General features: G+C 37.9%; 1 protein-coding gene across 3 annotated transcripts in view; it reads left to right on the top strand.

The window, feature by feature from the left end:
* CHID1 (chitinase domain containing 1) overlaps nt 1-22,708 on the top strand; it is a 123,657-nt gene that overhangs the window by 12,432 nt on the left and 88,517 nt on the right. For all 3 annotated transcript variants that reach the window (XM_085298505.1, XM_085298506.1, XM_085298504.1), the window contains 5 exons: nt 261-393; nt 1,330-1,374; nt 2,015-2,121; nt 3,589-3,650; nt 13,738-13,830. In XM_085298505.1, the coding sequence (XP_085154631.1) occupies nt 261-393; nt 1,330-1,374; nt 2,015-2,121; nt 3,589-3,650; nt 13,738-13,830 (440 nt within the window). The remainder of the gene's footprint in view (nt 1-260; nt 394-1,329; nt 1,375-2,014; nt 2,122-3,588; nt 3,651-13,737; nt 13,831-22,708) is intronic.

Here is a 22,708-nt window from a genome sequence, read left to right as displayed (position 1 = left end):
ATTCAAAGATTTATTGGAATCAACCTGCAAATTCTTGTAGTTCAAGTGAATTTACACAATTTGAAGAATTGAAATTTATGCAGATACCAGAGAATTTCCAGAGTACCTTTCTTAATCAAAAGAAAATAGTATATCAGAAGGTTTTTTCTCAAACTAGCAAGTGGGGATCTGACAAATTGTGTTTGTGTTGTCTGTAAAACCATAAAATGGATATATTTTGCTTGTGTGCTTCTCACTTCTTTTTTTCTTTCTTTTGCAAGTGGAACAGCCATGGCTATGACATTGCTAAAATATTTGGAAATAAATTTACGCTGATCTCACCAGTTTGGCTACAGGTGAAAAGGAGAGGAAAAGAAAGGTTCCAGTTCACTGGGCTCCATGATGCTGACCAAGGTTTTATYTTCTTTTGATTTGTATATACTTTGCAAGTAAGATCATTGGTCTTGTAGGCTTATTGGTGGTTTTCGCAGTTTATGCATGTGTATTTTTCTCCTGCTGACTCGCAGTGGAGTACTTTCTGCCATTAAATTGATGGGAGATTTTCTTCAGGGTGAACTTCTTTCTGCCCTCACAGGCTTTCATGTAAGCACATGGTTTGTCTGTCTGAAAATAAGTAGAAAGATTGTCTCTTCCACCAGTCTTCCTTCAAAAAAGATGAGGCAGAAAATACATACTGCCAGCTGTAGTCCTTATTTTTTTTGCTATGCAATTGTATACCTGTTTTTCCACTTGCAAAACCTTTGGGTGACTTTAGTTTTGGGAATGAAAGATTTTTTTTTTCTTTTTTAAGAAAGAAACCACCTCTCCTGTATGAAGAAATTCAAGAAATTTTCAGTCAGTTCAGATTTCAGATTGTATGTTTTTAAATACTGACTAATGTATGCTTTTGAACTTTATTGAAATATTTCTGTGGAATTTAATTCAAAACAGCTCAGTTTTGATCATGTTGGTGCCTACTACTAAGTTTATACAATGACTTAAAACTAGCCATCTGGGGAGAAAAAAAAAAAAAGACCAATCTTCTAAGTAGTGCTTCATGACTACAGAAGTGTTATTTTCAATAGGCAGTAGTGTAAATTTCCGTGATGAGGCAGATAGTAGAGAGAGGGACTCTTGAAGGTTATGACTGTGGTGGAGGTAAACAGTCTCAATTTCTGGATATCAAAGCCTGTGTTTCCGTTGCATTGCTTATGGAGTGGTAATCTGTGGCAAGACAACAGATACAAGGAAACTATGCTACATTATATGAAGAATGCTTGAAAATATACTGTCATTGTCATCTTCAGTCATATTCTAATTGCTGTTGTATTATTTGATACTGTTTGACAGGCTGGATGAAAGATGTCAGAAAAAACTCCCAAAAGATCAAAATAGGTGAGTCTCTGTTTTATGTATATTTATTTGTTTTGTTTTTAGCCACTAGGAGATAAAAGACTTTGTTCCAGGAACATATGGGAGAAGGGAGATTATTTTAGCATAGCCATATAAAGGAAGAAGTCTGAAGGGAAAAAAGCCCCCATAAAGTTAAAGGCAAGTAACTGTGATAGTTAAGTGACAGAAGTGCTAATTCTGTTGGTGCCCTAATGCTTTTCCCTAGCTTATTCTCTCCTGATAAACCCTGTGTCACATGGTTCCCTCTGCACATGACTCAGCAAACTTACCTGGGGAGCAGGTTTCAAACCTGGTACTCATGGATTTTATTTAGTTTGAGGGGGAGGGGGAAGAGGTTTGCAAATCCAAGTCAGTGAGAATTTCTGGTGTGATAGTACAGGAAAGTCCTCTATTCTCCCTTTTTTCTGGAAAAAAAMCAATATTGTACAATGTTAATTTTTCTGCTCTGATAAAGTTGATCAGAGTAAAAGAGCAGTGATCTTAGATGTGGGATATCTTGTTCAGTGGTACTGTTTCTGATGTCTGGTATGAAATTATAGTTTCATTCTTATTCTGCAGCAATATCCAAGTGTAGATAATAAATTCTTAATTTTCACTACTGATTGGTTTCTTTGCTTGACAGTGCCCCGAATTTTGTTTGATGGCTGGACTTACCAAGACTTTGAGAGTGTTTTTGGCAGTGAAGATGAGATAGAAGAACTTTCCAAGAATATGGTTCTGCTAGCCAAGGTAAAAAGACTTGTCACAAATGCTTTTCAAATGGTATGAGATAATTACTGATTCCTTTTGTAAAGTGTGTTTTCTCATTTCCAGTAGTTTTTTTATACAAAACTATATTCAAAAAAAGTAATGATGCAGGTGTGTTCTGGAATGTGTCCAGTTCCTATAAATATGAAGTATAGAAATACTTCTGTACAGTTACTTACCAATCTAAAGTAAAGCTACGTAAGTCTGATCAACATAATCCTATTAAGATGTTAGTTGCTGCTGCACTGATGACTTTTGTCAACTATAAAGAATGATTGATAAAACCTTTGTCAGATAGCTGACAAATCATCATTGAGGCAATAGTGGATACCTGAGAAACTTCTCATGGAGGTCATCTAGTGAGCAGATTGCTTTTTCTTAAACTTCGTTTTAAGAAGTCTGTTAAGCGTGGGCTATTTTTTGTTTTGTTTTGTTTTTAATGGGCTGACAAAAGGTCACTGGTGCAATGAGTGCTGTGTCCTGTGCTACAGGAATAACTTTAGGCTCAATGTGCTAGACTTAATGAGCTAATYTTAGTAACAAGTATAACTCACTGAATATCTATTATGGTACATTTTCCTCAGAGTTTCTTTAAAATGTTAAGAGACTGTGTGAGAMGAGGAGAAAGAGAGTCTCCTTCAAGGATTAGTTGCTGTTCGCCAAGATTTTCTGTGCAGTTCCTTAAATAACGGCTTTAGACCTATGTGTGTATAGGTCTAGACAATTTGCACCCAGCAGACATTCAAATTCAGTGGTTGGTTCATGGGATCTTTCCTAATTACTGTTAGAGTAAGTGTTCTCACTTGGTAGAGGATGTAAAGAAAACTTAATGTTTTCAGAGCAAGATGGATGCAGAGATCAACTGAATACTTCCTTAAAATTTGTATTTAGTACATCAGTTTTAGGTCTTCTGTGTAGCAGTCAGTCTCTTAAGGAAAGGATCCTCTAGTCCAACAGTATCTCAATCATGCTAAACATCAGGTAWCCCAAGTGAGATTAATTATGGGAAATGTTTGAAATCATTCGTATGCCAAAGTTAGTATTTAGATTTTTAGATTTAATACCTTTTGAGTTATTTCCCAATATGTGTATAAATGTGTGCTGCTTGATTTACTTAACAACCAGCTTTCATTAATAGTTAATTTTTTTCCCAGTGTGATACTAGTTTATCCTGTGAGAGTAGAAGTTGTGGACAACTAATAGAGATTCATTTCAATTTCAATTTTTGCACAGTTCTTAAATAATCTGTGCTTCACTTTGACTTCTTCATGAAATGCTGTATAAGAGTGCAAAGATGAAGCTGTATAAGACTGCAAAGTGTGTTCAATCTGTAATACTGCAAGAAAACGTAAAGTAATTGTGCTTCTGTATCTCTGATAGCAGTGTAACAAAGTTAGTGTGGTAATTAACCCTATATTGTTGTCAGAACTTTTTTTTTTTTTTTTTTAGAAAGAAAATTTTGATGGTTTTGTAGTTGAAGTTTGGAGTCAGCTGGGAAATCGAAAGCAAACGTAAGTATAAGTCTCTAGGATACAATTCCTAAAAATCAATTCTTTTTAAGCATTTTTTTTAAAGCTTGATTTGGCCTTATTGATTTGAATTTGTTATTCTCTATAAACAATAAACAATTCATTCCAGGACAACTGAAAGTTTTTCCCCGTGTCTTAAATTTGCGGAGAAGAGTCTGCTCACTCTGAATGAACTCAAAAGTTAAATAATAAACTTCATAGTGGATCTAGTGGACCACATTTAGCCTTTCATGCCTCAGTTCTGCAGATGTTACTGTTGCATGAGGGAGAAGAGGGTGCTACAGCTTTATATAAACTCAGCTATTGACACAGGCCTTTGTCACATCATTGATTTGGATTACTGAGTGAAGTTTCAAAGTGTGTGATGCTTTCAAGACTTGCTATCTTTGAGTTTATTTAGGCGATTTTCAAAAACTTTCTGTAGAAATCTTTTAGACATGCTGAAACTAAAATGGAAATCCCCAACCTGAAGCACACCGTTGAAGAAACAGGCTGCCAGTTCTTGCAAGCACACTGTATTTCAAAGTTTGGAGTAGTCATCTGCCTTTTGGTAGATCTGTTAGGAAGTTTCACAGGGACTAAATTGTTTGTAGCTGCTAAAACTCAAGGGCTTATCCATGTTAAGCAGCTTCCTGACATACTCAAATACATTATCTTTGTGCAAAAGCCACTTGAGCTGTCTTAACACCTTGGATAGATTCAAGGTAAGGTAAGCTCCAAACTACTACTTCAGGAGAAAAAGGCAGAATGTATGGTGTGATGAATAATTCAGTGCAGTAACCTAAAGATTTTGTGTTAGTTTGCTCAGGAAATTCATGCATCCATTCTCTAAAACACAATATTCCTGGTAGCTCTCTGTTGCCTAAAATATCTTGGGGGAAGTAGCTTAGAAGAAATAAACAGAATGTACAATGATTATGGCAGACTTTTAACTTTTCAAAAAAAAAAGGTTATTTCAGGTTAGTCTATTCAGGGTGAAGGATATTAGCTGATGGTATGTAATGCTTACTTTCTGGAGCTGAGGATGCTAATAATGGAGTCTTGCCTTTCCCCTGTAAATTCAATAGTTAGAAACAATTAAATGTGTAGAATCTTTGTAGCCTTTTCAGAGCCCCACCAGTTGCAATAGAATGAATAATCCTTAAACTAGATGCTCTTGCTCATAATTAGGTAATTTTCCAGGTTGTTACTGAGAACTGGTCTCTGTTCTCAGTTTTGTATCTATTGCAGTTTCTTAAGATGGCCAGCAAGGTGATTTAAGCAAATAGCAACTGCTTGGTAACTGGAAGTGAGAAGTTGGCTGCAACTGTAATTACTCTACTTGCTGTACTTACTGTAATTCAGTAAAACAGATACTTTTGCTATCAGTTGACTGACATTCATGTAAGATAGACTGTATTACTGCAATTTTAATAGTCGTCGAAGACCAGTTTAGCTACTAACTGGAAAATGCTGTATTGCGAGAGGCACACAATTAGACTGAATAAGTTATACATTTTAATTAACTCTATAGTATGTTTACCTGTGGCATGGTAAGAATGTTACTTTTTTCCCCAACAGTAATGTTGGTTCAAGCTGTGCTTGTCCCGTACAGTATTGTACGAGTTGGCTGCTATGTAGTTGCTTTACCAGAATGCTGTTGGAGGCAAAGTGTAGAACTAGAAGCAGCACTCATATTCAGTGTCTCCTAGTTTCTACGGCCACACAGGGATGGGAGGTACTTTCCATGACTTCAGAGAGGGAGAAGCTTATCCTAGTAGGAAAGAAAGATGACTGCCTCCTTTGCTTTGAGATAGTAACATTTATTGTATGTGGCATCCTGTAAACAAGACCTCAGGTTATTGTAATCAAGAGCCTTAAAGCAGATGTTTGGCAGAAAAGCCTGAATAGAAGCAAAAGTTATGAAGTGTAGATCTTCCTCCTCTTCAGCACCAGTTCTGATTTAAATGCTTAATTTCATCTGTGCTTTTTCTTTCCTTTATTGCTGCTCTATGCAAAATGCTTTGTGTTGGGCTTGCATCCTTAGAGACAAGTATTCTGAATAAAACTCATCTATGCAGCATGCTGAAGCTACAACTACTCTTCCCTAAGTTTGTCTGTAAGAAATAACAGCAATTTAAGGTTTAGGAAAAGAGGAGATGCACATCATTAAGATTGAAATTGTCTCATGACACTGGTAAGTTATGGGACAAGTATGTTCATTCTGAGAACTTAAGTCAGTTTGTCTGTTGTTACTAATCTACTTTGAAACTGGTTTGCTTGTCGAACGTCACAGAAGATTTCACTATCGCCATTCTTGGGATCAAGCAAATGCTGTGAACAGCGGTAAGCAGCAGGATTAAATGAATTCAGCACCTTGGCAAGCCTGTTCTTTGTATTGCACTTTGAGTGCTTTTATTTTCGGATCTGTTAATTTCCCTTCAAGCGGCAGAACAGAGTTATTCCTGATAAATGGCTAATCGTGGTTTGCCTTTTTGCTTTGCTTATTCCTACCAAAAATAGATAAAGATTAGGGCAGCCCATGACCTCTTCAGCCCACAGAGTGGCAGCATTGTAACATGATTCCTGTGTGATCCCTCTCACATTSTGTATCACAAAAATGACAAAGGAAATAGTAAAACATATTTTTCATATTAAAAGGTTGGGGGGCAGCTGAATGGTAGGTGTCCACACAGAGATGAACCCTAATTCTTTGAAGATGCAAGGCTCTGACAAAACAGTAACTGTATGTTCCATATAAAGCAGCTCTCTCAGCTGCTGGTTACATCATGTAGGCTTTGCTGATTCAGATCTTTCAAGGTCAAACACCTGAAAATAGCTTAACCTACTCCTAGGTAAATGAACAAAAGATCATAATGATGCTCYTAGGAAGAAATGGTGTTTGCCTTCAAATTACTTCCAGAACTCTCTGACAGTACAAGGAGACCTGCCTAGCTAATAGGATTTATTCTTACCTTTTAGTGTTAATGTCTTCTTTTTTATTTATTTTTTTTTTGAGAGCTTTTTTCCTGAAGTAATGTGAGCTTATGACTATTCGTTTTAGCAGTCAGCAGTAGGATATGGAGACTCAATGAGGGTATGTAAAAATAACTACAGAGATGCAGCAGCTGCCAGCTTGCTTATGACATGACAGAAGAAAATGGAATTCTATCAAATTTTGCTTTTTGAATGGAATTAGTGCTGTAGATTTGTAAGCAAAAAGTATTTCAGTTAGAATCATTATGCTTTTCCTCTTTCAAAACCTAAGTAAGTAGATATTTAGCATTAAATTAATAAATAATGAAATGGCACTCAATTATGCTAATGCATCCTTTTGTGAATCTGTGTTAAAGGGAAAGCAGTGGGAATGTTTCCTGTTGTTTTTTTAATAGCACTGTGAAGACCCATGAGTCCATCTAGTGCACTACCTTAGTGGTGGTAGAATTCAGTACAGATTTCTTTGATTAGGTTTGAAATGACTAGGGAGTAGAATTTGCTTATGTGCTTGGGACATTGCCTTATTTATGGTTAGGAATAGCAGGAAGACTTTCCTTTGGTCAGGGAGGATCAGGTTGGAGATCATTTAGGCAAACTTGACACCCACAAATCCACAGGTCCTGATGGGATGCACTCATGAATGCTGAAGGAGCTGGAGGATGTTATTGCTGGGCTACTCTCCATTATCTTGGAAAGGTCATGGAGAACAGAAGAGGTGCCTGAAGACTGGAAGAAAGCCAATGTCACCCTAGTCTTTAAAAAGGGATAGAAGAGGGACTTAGGAAACTACAGGCCAGTCAGCCTCACCTCCATCCCTGGAAAGGTAATGGAACAGCTCATCCCGGATGTCATCTTTTAAGTGTGTGGAGGAAAAGAAGGTAATAGTAGTCRGCATGGATTCACCAAGAGGAAATCCTGCTTAACCAATCTGCTAGCCTTCTATGATGGCATGACTGGCTGGGTAGATGAGGGGAGAGCAGTGGGCGTTATGTACCTTGACTTCAGCAAGGCTTTTGACACTGTCTCCCATAACCTCCTCCTAGAGAAGCTCAGGAAGTGTGGGTTAGACGAGTGGACAGTGAGGTGGATTGAGAACTGGCTGAAAGGCAGAGCTCAGAGGGTCGTCATCAGTGGCATGGAGTCTAGTTGGAGGCCTGTGGCTAGTGGTGTCCSCCAGGGCTCTCAGTACTGGGTCCCGTCCTGTTCAACTTATTTATCAGTGACCTGGATGAGGGGACGGAGTGCCTCCGCAGCAAATTTGCCGATGATACCAAGTTGGGARGAGTAGCTGCTACACCAGAGGGCTGTGCTGCCATTCAGAGAGACCTGGCCAGGCTGGAGAGCTGGGCAGAGAGGAACGTCCTGAGGTTCAACAAGGGCAAGTGCAGAGTCCTGCACCTAGGGAGRAATAACCCTAGGCACCAGTACAAGCTGAGGGCTGACCTTCTGGAGAGCAGGTCTGCAGAGAAGGACCTGGGAGTTTTAGTGAACTACAGGCTGACTATGAGGCAGCCATGTGCCCTTGTGGCCAAGAAGGCCAGTGGTACTGTGGGGTRCATTAGGAAGAGTGTTGCCAGCAGGTCGAKGGAGGTGATCCTGCCCCTCTYCTCAGCCCTGTGGAGGCCTCATCTCGAGTACTGTGTCCAGTTCTGGGCTCCCCAGTACAAGAGAGACATGGAGCTACTGGACAGAGTCCAGTGTAGGCTGTGAAGACTGGAGCACCTGCCCTACGAGGAAAGATTGCAAGAGCTGGGCCTGTTGAGCCTGGGGAAGAGAAGCCTGAGGGGGGATCTTATCAATGTGTACAAGTACCTGAAGGGAGGGTGGCTAGAGGATGGGGCCAAACTCTTCTCAGTGGTACCCACCAASAGGACAAGAGGCAATGGGAACAAACTGAATCACAGGAAGTTCTGCCTGAATATGAGAAGGAAYTTCTTTACTGTGGGGGTCACAGAGCTCTGGAATAGGTTGCCCAGAGAGGTTGTGGAGTCTCCTTCTTTGGAGATGCTCAAAATCCGCCTGGATGTGATCCTGTGAATGTGCCTTAGGGGACTGCAGGCGGAGTTGGACTAGATGATCTYCAGAGGTCCCTTCCAACTCAACCATTCTGTGATTCTTTCCCCTTTTTCCTGTAATACAGGAAACCTTTACTGTGTTCCCACCATGAAATCAGCATCCACTCTCTTTTAAAGACTATGTAGAGTGATGCTTTTTAGCAGAGGTATTGCTGTATGTCATAAACACTAGTGCACCTATGTTTCTTGAGACACAARAAAGAACATGAAGATAGGCAAAAGAATCTGAAAACTGCAAATTAGTCTTCAAACACAGTAATAAACGGGCTAATGATTTAAGCACTATGTGTATCAGAAAGCTGTATTAATTATAGCTGAAGCTGTCTTCTCAGTAGGCTTTAAGATGCCTTAGGGTGCCTAAAATGGTGTTAGGTGCCTATATTTATTCTATCCAAAGAAYCTGAATTGTCTTGAAATGTGCATGGTGAAGTGAAGAGTAGGGAACTTGTACTCRCCAGTTTAGGCTCCTGTAGAGGTCTAATACAGGTACCTCGAAGTACCTGTACCTGCTTATTTCCTATGGCTTCTGGGAATATAAACTAATTCTTGATACCCAAATCATATTGAAGTTAAATTTAATAGTATTTAGCTGATGCCTCCTCACAAGCTGAYAATCATTACAAGTGGTACACAGTGGAGAAAGTTGTTACTCATATTCCCATTGTTTATTCTAACATACAAGAAATGAGTCTCCTACTACATAGTCTAACCTGGCCAAATCCTCTATGCAGATGATACCTTAATTCAAATGTCTTTTCTTTTTTGTGATAGTTTAAACCTGCTTCTTTAATTAATCTGTCCTGTTTTTATCTAAAACTCCTTTTAATGATTTTGCATTGAAATATTCCAAGGTTTTCTAAACATCCTGTGGTGTTTAATTTTAGAAATATGCAGGGAGGAGAACAGGCATTGAGATACCAAGAGAACTTGTGCTTTCTCAGTTTATTCAGCTTACAGCTAGACAGGACAATTTCTCTTTTGCTAATCTCACATGTGGATTTATTGCTTTTTTATTTTTTTTTCCACTCAAAGGCCTAGGTCATGTAGTCAAAAAGGCATGAATGAGCCCATCAGAATTTCACAGCACACATAAAAGTGCCTATGTTATTCTGATCAGTATGACATTAGCTGACAGATGGCACTATGGGCATAGAATCCATCTGTAAAACATGATTTTTCTCATCACATGCTGTAGGCGTTTGGCATCATGTAAAAAATGACCTTCAGGCATCTTATTAATGTTGGTAGGAGTATAGGAGCAAATTCTTCTCCTGGTAGATCTATCATTCATGTTAGTCCCTGAAAAATTAATCTATTAATCAAAGATTTGCTATAATTCACTCTAGTTTCCTGGTGTTAACTAGGCAATGAAATGGCACAAAAGGGCAATTTCTTCTTGAAGTAGACAGCTTTATTCTATCCAATTTTCTTGACAAGACATAAATTTTGGGGAGTACTGACTTCCAACTTAAGCAATAAAATGGCTGAAGTTGGAAACTTGCAGAGTTCTGATGGGTCACGTAGCTGGAGAGGATGCCATAACAACCAGATGTGTCTTCTGCAAAGCTTTTTAAGTACACTGGGAGGCCACTGTTGTGTGTTGAAGTAAGCTGTATTACAAGGTGTCACCTTGTAAGAGTTGTTTTTTTTCCTGAAACAACTATCAGTGTCAGAAAAAGTAAGTTATGAAAGACAGCTATTTCCCTCTGATTTTGGGTGGTAAAAATTTGGAAGTCTGCATWTTTTATAGGAGATAAAATACTTTGAAATCATGAGCATTTGGTAAAATGACCTTTTGCGTGATAGTGATAATAGAAGGCCTGGCAGAGTAGGATTGATGTAAACCTTAATTAGCTCACAATAGAGTCTTAAAGCTGCCAATATTTTAGTAGCTGCTCTGAAGTTAACTTTGTCAATGGTGAAGTCTCTGGTAAATATTTAATGAAGCCTTTACAGGAAGATGGATTCTATTCCTAYTTTTCTACACCTCATTATAATGTTTAAAATGTCAGTAGTTTTTCTTTCAAAATTGCCAGTGGTAATATGGGAAAACGTTGTGTTAAAACACTGGAAAGCACTGTTGGGACACAGTAAAGTTTTAATTTATTGCAAACAATAATTGATCATTCCACTATTGTTGTTGTGGGAAGAAGGGAGGAGCTCACATTTGATTYACATACTGTCTTGGCTGACAAATGGAAGTGAGCCTAAATGAAGTCTTTAGGCATTAACTGTTGATCCTGTCTGATTCACCGTAAAGTTCTTGGGGCTGAGAGACCTGGCTCAACTGGTTAGTGACTAGTTGCTAATCTGAGTTTCTTGAGCAAGAATTTGTAGCTGCTCTGCTGACTGCTTTCTTCCTGACCTGCTTTCTTCCTGACCTACTCTAAGCTGAAGCTAATTATTCTTTGGCCAGAGCTATACTAGTATTTGTCAGGGGAGGAGAGGAAGTGGAAGCCATTTTGATGGAGTTTGAAGGAAAAAAAGAGCTTTGGTTATAGTCCCATCTGCTATCCACCAAATAAAGCCAGTAATCCAAGCTGCTTTCCTGCCTGGCTGTAATTTCTGTCCTTCATTTACAGTTGCAGGCTGTGGTTCTATGCTGTAGCCCCTTCTGGTTTTAAAAAGTGACTGCTTTTGTGGGTACATCTTTACCTCTGCTGGAAGCAGCCACTTGCATTGCAATGGGAAGGGAAAAAACTGTGCATTTAACATTCACTTGACTTTTTTCTCTGCATCTGGTTCAAAATAATACCAAATGCTTTTCTTCTCATGCTGCAAAGTTTGCTGTGTGGATAGCAGAATTTCAGGAGCTGAGGCAGATGTGCAGCGCTGGGGAGTGAGGTGTAGCCTTGTTTCTAAATGAAAAATAGCTGATATTACCTTAGTGTCCACCTGTGTTGCATTTTTTTTGCCCTGTTCTGCCACTCCTTCTCCTCACTCTAAATAATTAGATTTAAAGTCAGCAAGCGTTTTGTGTGGTGTGGAGGTCTCAAAGTTCCTACAACTAAAAAGGGCAGACAGGCAGGGATGAGAGGTCCTGCTGATGAAGAGTGCAGAACAATCTCAGCACCAGAGGAGTTGATTCTTCAGTCAAATTTATCTTCTATGTAGTATCTCTTGACATCTAATAAAGAGTGCATTCGTACTCCATTTTGGGCAAAATTATTTAAAAGGTCACCTATCCATGAGACACAAATCAGTAGGAAAAAAGGCTTGGCTAGTTTTAGTACTGATTATAGTTTTCGATAAGACTATGATGTGTGGAAGCTGTGATGTGTATATTGGAGTCAATGAGTGTCTGTTCAGTTTATTGTAATTCTTGAATGCCTTCATATGGAAAAGGGTTCTTCTTTGCTGTAATYTATTTGTCTGAATAGTGATGCTCTTATGTGGAACACACATGATAAAGAACGGGAAGAAAAGCTGTTATTTTCACAGAGCAAGAATGGTAGAAGTACATGCTGGAGACAGACCAAAAGCTGATACTTGTAATCTCATCTTTCAACCTTGTTTGAACAATATAGATGGCAGGCTGTGATATTTCATTGACAGGAGCTGTTCAGAACAGCCAGGTCTCAAATGGTAAGCGCAAAATATTGGTGGGACTGGGACTGTGATAAAACTTGCTTTGTTTGTTTGCCAGGATTTAAGCTTAATGGTTTGTGTAGTCTCCTTAGGAAGTTTTCCTCAGGCATGAAACTGTTTGGGAAAAATAAAAGTATTTGATTACCTTTGGATAGTGACTGCTTTGCACAAGTCAAACATCACAATGCTGTGATAACTGATTTCAGAAGAATATCTCTGGGATGTTACTGACTCGAAGGGCATTACAGTATCAGATTTTGTTTCTGAGGATTCAGGTCTAATCCAGTTTAATAAATGGAGAGTACAGCTTGGATGATCATTTGTGTTTGTCCTGCCTTTTCTTCTCAGGCACTTCCAGCCTGCTGCAATGAGTTGTGAATTTGATTTCTACTCAATTTAGGTTAAAGCATAACTCTAAACAGATCTGGAATTCCCTATTAACATTGTCTATGCAGCTCCCTTTCTGGAATCCATCTTGCCAGCAAATAAATAGGGAAGTTGACTTTGTTCTGAAAAATCTAATAACTTAAGCATGACACACAGAAGGGCTGTATTTATAGTGTGAATTGAAGATAATGTTGGACTCCTCTTGAAATAAGAACAGGCATTAAGCTTTTTTGTTTCTGCAGTCTGTCTCTGAAGCATTTACTATTAATGTCACCCGTGAATTGAGGCAAACTAGAAGCAGCTTCTGTGAAGAGAATATTGGAGGGTTTTTTTTTTTTTTATTTTATTTTTTTTACCATTGAAACGTTTAGAATACTGATACGAAAATAAGCTTTTGTGTAAATCTTTAAATTATATGTCAAAAGGAAGATGATACTTCTAGGTACAACATTGCCAGGCATTTATCTTGCAGCTATACAATAATATATTTAGAAACAAAAGGTTTATTCACAGCAAAAAAAATATAGCAGCAGAAATTTTTGTAAATACGGTCTCCCAGAAATACCTATCAAAGATTGCACATCTAGCTGTGAAAGCATCTTTACAAACTCTCTGACCTCAAGCATAGTAGCACAGTGGCAACCTGAATCTGTTCAACAGCTGCTAGTTTTAGAGMAGTGTGTGGTTCTAGTGATTCATGYTTTTTAATGAATGTGACCTCAATGGTTACCCTGCTCTGGTAAGATACACCAGTTTTACATGCTAACAATGCACAGTTAAAATAAACCTGGGAAACATTTAACTACAAGGTGACTGCTAGTTACATTTGAACTAAGATTCTTCTCAGCAGTTCAGTATTCTTCCTCCTGGAAGAGGGTAACCTTGATCAATCTGTCTCAAGTCTCTCTGCTGTGGTCATTCACTAGCAACTTTAAGTTTGGATCTCTTACCAGCTGCATTCCTACTATTACTTGCTAACTTGTTTGTGTCAATATAGCACCAGTTTTACTGCCTGTACCCCTAACAATATGTTTATATTTCAGGGAACTGGTTCATTTGCTCACTCACCTTTCTGAAGCTCTGCATGAAGCAGAGCTTAAACTCGTCCTGGTCATCCCTCCTGCAGTAGCAGCAGGGTGAGTATTCCTATTTAGATGGCAGATTCCAAATGAGAAATACTTTCCTGTTTGATATGGAATAAATTCAAAGCTTTGTTTACAGCTGTGTGATTTAAATGAGTAGGAAATTACTTGAGTTTGATTGGTGGTCATGTCCTCGTGCATGTCACACTGAATAGTCTTAGTAATTATGTTTATTCATATATATCTTATGACTTCTGATTTCAAAATAACATGCCTCAAGAGAGGCCTCTTATTGTGGTGTTAGCTGAAAATATCTGATAAGAATATCCTGGAGCACAAGAGAAGAAACAATTGTGAAGCTTAATGACTTATTGCCAAAGAGTGAAAAGGATCTCATAAAGGTATCATAAAAAAAATCTTCCTGAGCCTCTGGGCACAATTTCAGCTGTGATGGATAATGCTTATTCTTYAAGCAAGAAAGGCAGAACTACCAGAAGAAATTATCTGTAATGGAGCTGTATATGTTTGTTTATTTCTGTTTTGACTTGGTAGTTCATATGTACAGAAAATACATTAGGAGGATAATATTTAGAAATGTTAATAATTTTATTTGTGCAGTGATTTGAATCTGAGAAATATGACAGTATATGTGTTTTTCTGGTTCAATAGCTGTAAGCAGTTATTATCTTCTGGTATGTATAGCAGAGAGATATTTACTTCCCAAGATATTATTTGTTTGGGAGGGAAAAAATCTCTGTGGAAAATTGGTATGTAATTATATGGAAGGAATTCTGTRTAAATTGGTAAAGTGGACAGTCCTGTAAAAATGCATTCACCAGAGCAATTTTCTTTAGAGACTGAAGAACTCTGACAGCCTAGCTTACGGTTTGAGAAGCTTTTTATCTATCACCGTTGCCCCCCTGTTTCTACCTCAGTCACCAGTTCTGGTGTCATTTACATCATATTTTGCAAGACATTTTATTTGTGGAACAGTATTGCAATTCTACTGCATTACAACAGTAAAAGAGTAGATCTAACTCTCAGGACAACACTACATTTATGCTGGTATTACTTTTTCTCTAAGCTTTTTGTGGCTGGTTCCCACTTCTTCCCTGTGCTTTGTATTTTCTGTGGTCTTCCCACATCAGAATACACACCCTAYATGGCTGAGGCAGTTCGGAAGCTTATTACTCTCCAACTCTTGTATACACTGTGTAAGTGGGGCCAAGAATTTATTGTCAGTCCAGTTAATGTTTTAGCTCTCTARTGGTCTAAATGATCTAGCTAATACAGAAAAGCCTCAATAATACAGTTAGAATTTAGATAGAACCTTCCTACTTTCTACCCCTTTTCTCTGATATCCTTCCGGTGTTGCTCTTGGTCCTAAGGTTGACGCTACAGTATTCCTCAAGCAGAAGTCATCAGCATCCTGAGGTCTTTGCTAGGAGCAGTGTGATAGTCATGGCAGAGATTTATTTCCCCTCAGCACTGGGGTCCACTTGGGGCTATTTTACTTGTTCTGTTGTAACAGTTGGCTTCCTTTTCATTGATTCCCAGCTGAAGTTTGAAAGTTGCATGGTAGCCTCCCTCAGCCTCAAACCTTTGCTCACAAAGGGCTGCTGTTTGTTGTATAGACTGCTTAGGTCTAACAGACCTGTATGTGATATTTGCAGAGCTGAAGCTACCACAGATGGGCAATCACTTCACCACTATGTAGCTGTTAGACTGAATCCAGTTCAGTCCAAGATGAGCGCTAAGGCTGTATTTTGTTAGGTYACTATAGTATTTACTGGTCTACAACTCTGCGCATGCCTCTCTCCTTCATTGTCTCGTGTAAACCTGGGACAACAACTGAGCACCACAGCAGAATGAGGGAAGACTCAAGCTATGGTTGTAGAGATGATAAAAGTAGCAGATTTTATGAAAGATGTAGAAGATTTTAGAGGGAGCTTTTAATTAGCACTGTTCCTCAAGATGAGTCATCTAATATCTGCTTGCAAATAGTCAGAGCTACAGGACAGGTATGTTATTTCTTTGTATCGTGGATATCTTTGTGCGGCTGTTGCAAGCCATTCTTGTGGCTGGTGATACTTAAGGCTCAGGGAGCCAGGTTGAGGATCATTAGGGCTTACTTCAGAGTGTAAATGTTTGGGAGCTTCTACTGATGCATGGATAGATTAACTGTTAAAACTTTCTACTATAGAGAAGGTATCTGAACCACAGTTTTGACTATTGACATATGAAATGCTAGCATGTCTTCCAGTAAACCAAATTGTTAGATGCAGTGTTGTGTTAAAGCRTCACACAACAGAGCAATAATCTCAAAACTTATTTTCAAATAGAGACATGGAAATTAAATCCTGGCCTTTGCAGCATGGGCCGACTATGAATAATCTCATTTCTTGCAGATTTCTCTGGAAAATTGGGGGGTTGTACACCTTAACCTCACATGCATGCTGAATTGTGGTGATAAAAATGTTTTGAGATCCTCTTGCTTTGGTTAAATCAAAAATAATGAGAAAAAAATAGATCTTCACTGTGTCTGTGGCTTATTCCAATCTGTCATGCTGGGATGAAATTCCCTTCTGCCCTCTACGATAGCATTTCATCCCAATTGATAGTTACTTTTTAAAGTAATTTTCTGTTGCTGTTAATTRTAGTCTGTTACACATAAAGCAAGGGAGAACACTTAAAAACATTTTACTAAAACACTTTGTCACTCACTTCATCACAAAAATGCTTTTTAAAGCGCTAATGCACGCTCTGGTAGAACTTAAGTAATTGCTGAAAACAGTAGTTACAGTGAAGTACAATCACTCCTTTTGGTGTTGGGGARAAGGCAGAGAATATCACAAACTGTAAGATACCTGTTCGTTATTATACCTATTATTATACCATTAGCAGATTCAATCCCACACCCAAAGGGATATAGCTGTTTTGTTTAGGTACAGTTGCATAGGTCTCTACAATCTGTTTTTTCTAGATCCTGAAACAAGAGTTGAAGGCCGCACATAAGCCCTTTAGATTCTTAAATACATTTTGCCTTGACTAGATTTTGCTTTATTACAGTAACTAGTATCTTTCAGGACTTCTAAGAAGTTAAACAGCACACTGAGGTTTGGACCTTGTGTTGCCACTGCTGCTGCTGTTGTGAATATTGAAAAGCTAGTGRGTTCACAATTCCAAAACTTTTGTGAAATGGTTTTTCGGGTTGTCCTGTAGAGCTGGGAAGAGCTCTTTATTTAAAGCGCAAATTTTACTCTGAAAAATTATGTTATATGTTTGTCTSTAAGTAGTCTTGATCTATAGAGGAATACACAATACTTCAGTACTTGTATTTTCTAACACTGGGAAATAACACTCAGAGTTTATATGAAAGAATCTAAAAGGCCCATTCCTTTAGCTCTACTAGTTTTTTACTTCATGCATTCTCAAAAATTCTGGGATTTATTCATAAATCTTAATTGCCCAGGAGAACATTAGTCACATTCTTTTAAATTAAGACTATTTTATAACCTATGTGTCTTTGTCTTGCTTATGTCCTACAGCTGCRTTAACTAGAAAAAAACGCTTAAATTCTTGAGTATATGGGTAGCAAAAGTTACGGAAAAGTCCTAGAATGTATGCAATGTCCATGAATGCTTTAAAGCTGAGAAATATGTTGGGTTTATTGATATCCGTAAGCAGAATCCTGAAACTTTGTTTCTGCCTTACTTTACCTTTTAGATAGCAGCTATACTTGAAAATTTAGTTTTATAAGATAACAAAGCTTCTACTGAAATATGCTTTCCATTGTGTATTAAATATCTCATGTTATCAGATTCTTTGAAAATCACTTTGAATTTTAACACTTAAACATGATTGGAAGTGCTTTAATGCATCTTGTCCTTTATTTGTTGGAATTGCTGTAGACTGTTAATGAAAAATACAGCAAAAGGCATGGAAATAAGTACCATCAAGCATCAAATAATATTTTAGAGTTCAGTGGCTGGCAAAAGACTGATAAAGAAGGCATGAGCTGTATGTCAAATACCCTTTGCAGCTGGGATCTTAAGGTCTGAAATATTGTTCCTTTTGTGTTCTATCCTGATTAAAATTTAAAGAGAAGGCATGGTTAAATGTAAGCAGTTTATTTAGGAATTTGTAATTTATACTCCTTTGATAAGCATTAAGATCAAAGTAGTCTGGCAGCAAATGRTATCTGAAAAGAGGCACTTTTAAGAGCTAAAAATACTGATATATTTAGGCAAAAAACAGTCTGGAAAATACAGCATTGCACATGAGATCAGTTGTATGATGCAGGAAGGGAGCATACTGGGACATCTATTTAACTTCTCAAAGGGAGCTCTTGTGGACAAAACTAAATGAGAATGATCTGCTAGCTGAAGCTTGCATTTATAACTCAAAGATTCCAGGAAGCCTTTGCTTTTTGTTTTGCTTGGAAAGTGTTCTAGGCTAAGGGAAAACCTCTGTTGAAAAAAAAATGCATGCAGATAACTTCTTTTAACTGTTYACAGCATTGTCCAGAGGCAGTTATGCTGGCACAATCTGAAGGTGGGAATGCATGGAGTGTGTGTGGAGGGGAGAACAGCAATCTCTCTAGTGAGTTTTGCTGCCGGAAAGAATACATGTGGAGCTATCATGCTGGCAAACACAGATTGGGATAGCTAGCATTTCTTCCCACCTAATCTCCAGGAACTGCATGATTTTCCTGCAAACATAAGTGATTTGCAAGACAAATCAACAGTGAGAACCAAAGTTTTGATGTAAAGAGCGCGTATGCTATAACTCCTTTTTGGGATGAGACACTTGCGATCACGTTTGTCTGACRAGAGGTACTAGGATTGCTGTATTATGTAAATGCTTGCTAGTGCAGATGGTTTGCTGAAGATTTCCAGCCTGTCTTTTAACAGATTGTCTCAAAATGCTAGAGAGTGTTACTGCTCCAGCATACATGAATGCATGTATAAATTATACAAATACCATATCTAAAACAGCAGTGAGTGGCTAGGCGCAATCTCCCTATTGATTGCCAAGTAATTGACAATGTTGGGTGACTCTGTTTGTGCTGAGTAATCCTGGTCTTGATAAAGTTCCTGGCTTAGGTATGTGGGTTCTAGCACTGGTCTTAACGTATTTATAATATGCTTGTTTATTTTTAATGATGGAACTAATTCAGCAATTAATGTACTACAGTAACTTTACTGGTGAAAGGTATATGGATGCCTTTTACATTGCTGTCACAAGTCTTTCTCTGAATAGGATAGTTGTGCTGGAGTGAACTACCTTTATTCTTTCCTCCTCTTTATTTGGTGGTACTAGTTGATCTCTCTCTCTTTTCTTTTTTGGGGGGAATTTTTTTAAACTTCTTTTTGGCAGAGACCAGCCTTTAAAAAAGGCTGATAAATATAGGCGTCGCTTAGGGGTTAAAAAARCTGTTAAAACAAAAAAGATGGCAAAGGAGACTTGAAATTTGGTTGCATCTGTTCTTCTGAGTCTGTAAATCAAAAGAATTAAGTTAGTTACTTCTATTTCTTACTCCTTATATGCTTTAGGATATATTATGTGTGCATTTTCATAAGCAAAAAGTGAGACTTTGTTTTCCTTTCTTTTCCTTTTTTTTTTTTGAAGAGTAGTTTGTTCTTGTTTGGAAGTTAACGGAATTTAATCTGACTAGATTATTCTGTATTTTGTTATTTTGTCCAGGTTCAGTAATGGTTTTATCCTCTGTGATTCCCAGTTACTATGAAGAAAACAAAGTGTAAAGAAAAATCTTAAGTTTTTTAGATGTGAAGGCATCAGGAAGAAAATTAGTAATACTCCTGTTTCGTGCTGATCTGAGAGAGAGCAAAGGCAGACAAAATCTCACAGAAGCTGCAGATAGGATGTTGTCGTTGCATGATTCTGTGGTTATACAGTTGGGGTATTTCTGGCATTTGTACTTTATTACGGACAGTAAACATATGGTATAACTGTGTTAAGGATCAGCTCTGTAGACCCTAAGTCATTAAAAGCCATTATTTCTGCTACACATAGTGTTAAATAACTCAGTATTTGCAGACAGGTTGTTAGCGGTCRCTTTGGACATTTATTGTCCCCTGAGGTAGAGTTCTTTGCACAAACTAGCAATAAAAATGATATTGGCTCTGTTACTGGCTTTATAATGTAACACTATGCTCTTTCTTTGCATATTGATGGTTAGGACATGCACTGAGCAGTTTATATCCCATGTGATGGATGTTCTTTTACAGCACCTGTCTTCAGGCAGGTACAAGGCAGTAGCTGCTTCCTGAATAGCAGATGATTGTTTATCCCTTGAAGTTTTATGGAATCTGTAAGTGGGATAAAGTAAACAATGAAATTCCTCAACTTTCATTTGACATACCATTGGAAATTTTTTGTCTTTTTTGTTTAAAGAAGATCATATTTAAGATGCTCATAATTTGTATTGTCTCACTTTGAGTATATAATGAGCTACAAAAGGCACAGGTTACTGTGTTAAAGAGTCTTCCAGTTACAGATGGAAAGCCTGTTAAAGCAATGATCACTGCATTTTTGGGAAAAGAAATTGATTTAAAACCTCCAAATTTTGGACTTCTGTATGTGTGAATCATAACAATTAAAATACTATGGAAGAAAAAGATTCTAAAAATAGATTGTTGCAACTGTTCAAGAAGTCCRAAATAACACAAGGGAGGATTCATGCAGTCTCATTGATTTTAAGAAGTCTAGCATGATAATGCTATATATGAGGCCTTGRCTTAAAAAATACTATACAAATGTAGCAGGTGTTCTTACCCGTGTCTTAATGACATTCTTTTCAGAACAAAGCAGAGGTCACTGGGCAGTATGTTTTCATTTAGCCTTAGGGGACATGGTATTTAGGATTATAAACAAGAATGATGTACATTGTGAACAAGTCAATGGAGCCTTTACTTCCCTTCAGAGAAAGGTCTTGAAAATAGTACTTCTGGTAAATTGCACGCAGTCTGCTGCTGATAGTATACTATGATGCAGGCCTCTGGTATCTTATCGAAGTAGTATTTACATTAAAAACGAACATGCTTGTCTCTAGCATGTACATTTAACCTCATAGTTTTCAGATCTGGAAGCGTTAGTGTATGTGCGAGGTATGCCTCCCTGTTGTCTCTAAAGCAAAAGCTCTCTGTGTGAATTTGACATAAGTGCCCAGCTATCTTAAAATACACTCTGCAGATGTGTGACTGTCAGACTGGTATGACATTTCAAGTGGAACCCGTCAGCAAGTGTTATATAAACTAAATAAACCAAAGTCTTTTGATGCTTTACACTACGGTCATACTTTCTAGACCTTGGATCATTCTCGCTCTTCTTCGGACACAGCTAGGTAGCAGTCCGTGCACATCTGCGCAAGGGAAGAAGGAAGAGCAGCACCTGTGTTAGTTTCCATAGGTGTCAGTATTAATCCTCCATAAATGCCTGTTCTGCGGAGTAGCACGAGGAAGCTCTGGTTATGTAACTTTCTTCCTCTCTCCAGGAAAAATGAAGCATTCATAATTATACCTTCCCCTGTTTCACTTGCTGTAGCAGAGCTGTGGGTTGCTCCTTAGGCAGGGGTTACACCTGGGACTCAGACTAGCCTTAGATTTTTTTTAAGTAGCTGCTTCTCAAGACTTTATTAGGCCTTCTAAAGTTTGAAGAAGGCGGGAAATCTAGAGAAGCTTTCCTTTGAATTGTGATTAAAAAAAGAGAAAGAAAAAGCAATGGTTGTGGTGGGGAAAGACAGCAAAGGAGAGAAGGCAGTTGAAGATACTCATGCCAGGTTTTGGCATTGTGTTCTTAAATTGAGATTTTATAGGCATGCTGTAAGCTTCAGTGAATTAAAATGAGTGAGGTAAACATTTCCAAAATGGTGTCTAAAACACTGAAGAGGCTCATACTGTTAAATTTGTAATCTAATGTGAATTTTCTTAAGTTATCTGGAGCTGAAAAACATGCCTATTACAAAACATTTTCTGACAGGTACTGTACTGGCTGCTTTCTCCCTACTCTGAGCTGTTTGCCACATCTGTATGTTAAGCACAGAATCCTTGTGTCTTTTTGCTTGCCATTCATTCCCAGCTAAGTGCAGTTATGTCCTAACCATTATTTTTAACTACTGCTTTTTTTACTGAGGATGATTTCTTGTTTGACAGAAAGAAGTTGAAAATCAAAGGGCTTTTTGCATTTCAAAAGTCTGAAGCCTGAAAATTTGATAACTCATTTGTTGTATGCTGAGGCTAAGTGCTCTTGAGACTACGTTTTTTGAAAGCAATGGAAAGTTGCTGGCAGAGGGTGTATTTGTTTTACATATGCATTTTGAGGCAAGGGACTTTCAGGAAAGCTGAAAATACCCCAAGAACAATTATTGTATCACTGTTCTTAGAGCAGAGAGATCATAAAGCCTTCACAGTTTTTTACTATAATTCAGCTGTTTTCCCGTTTTCTGCTCTAATGTGCCTTGGAATTAAGGCATGAAAGAGAATTCATTTCATATTCAAATGGCAGCTAGTTTTATTTTGATAATTTTCATTGTAGTGTGCTCATTCTTTTAAGATCTGGATCTGTTGACATTCCTGAACAATGTCAGGAAGAATGCTCTAAACTGGTTTTGCTTTGATTTTGTCTTTGTAGCACTGATAGTGGAGAGCATACAAGGCTGAATCTGAATTTCTGTATTTTCATCCTGAAAAGACTCATCTTTTTCTTTGAAAGTTTTGAAACTGCATTCTTCATTCATTGAGCAGTAAGGCTTTCTAGAAGATTCTAGGAGATGCCAGTGAAAGAGGTAGAAAACCTTTATTTTAGTTTGCATTTTTATAACTTTGAAAATATTCTTCATTATCTTCACTAGATTTCAATGCAAATACGTGGATCATAGTTCTCAAATTCTTATCAATCAAGAGTTATTATT

The sequence above is a fragment of the Rhea americana genome, unplaced genomic scaffold (assembly GCF_003343005.1).
Source record: "Rhea americana isolate MKP2758 unplaced genomic scaffold, rheAme1 scaffold_139, whole genome shotgun sequence".
NCBI classification, from domain to species: domain Eukaryota; kingdom Metazoa; phylum Chordata; class Aves; order Rheiformes; family Rheidae; genus Rhea; species Rhea americana.
The sequence above is the reverse complement of the archived record's forward strand: the minus strand, read 5'-3'. Positions and strand labels throughout refer to the sequence as shown.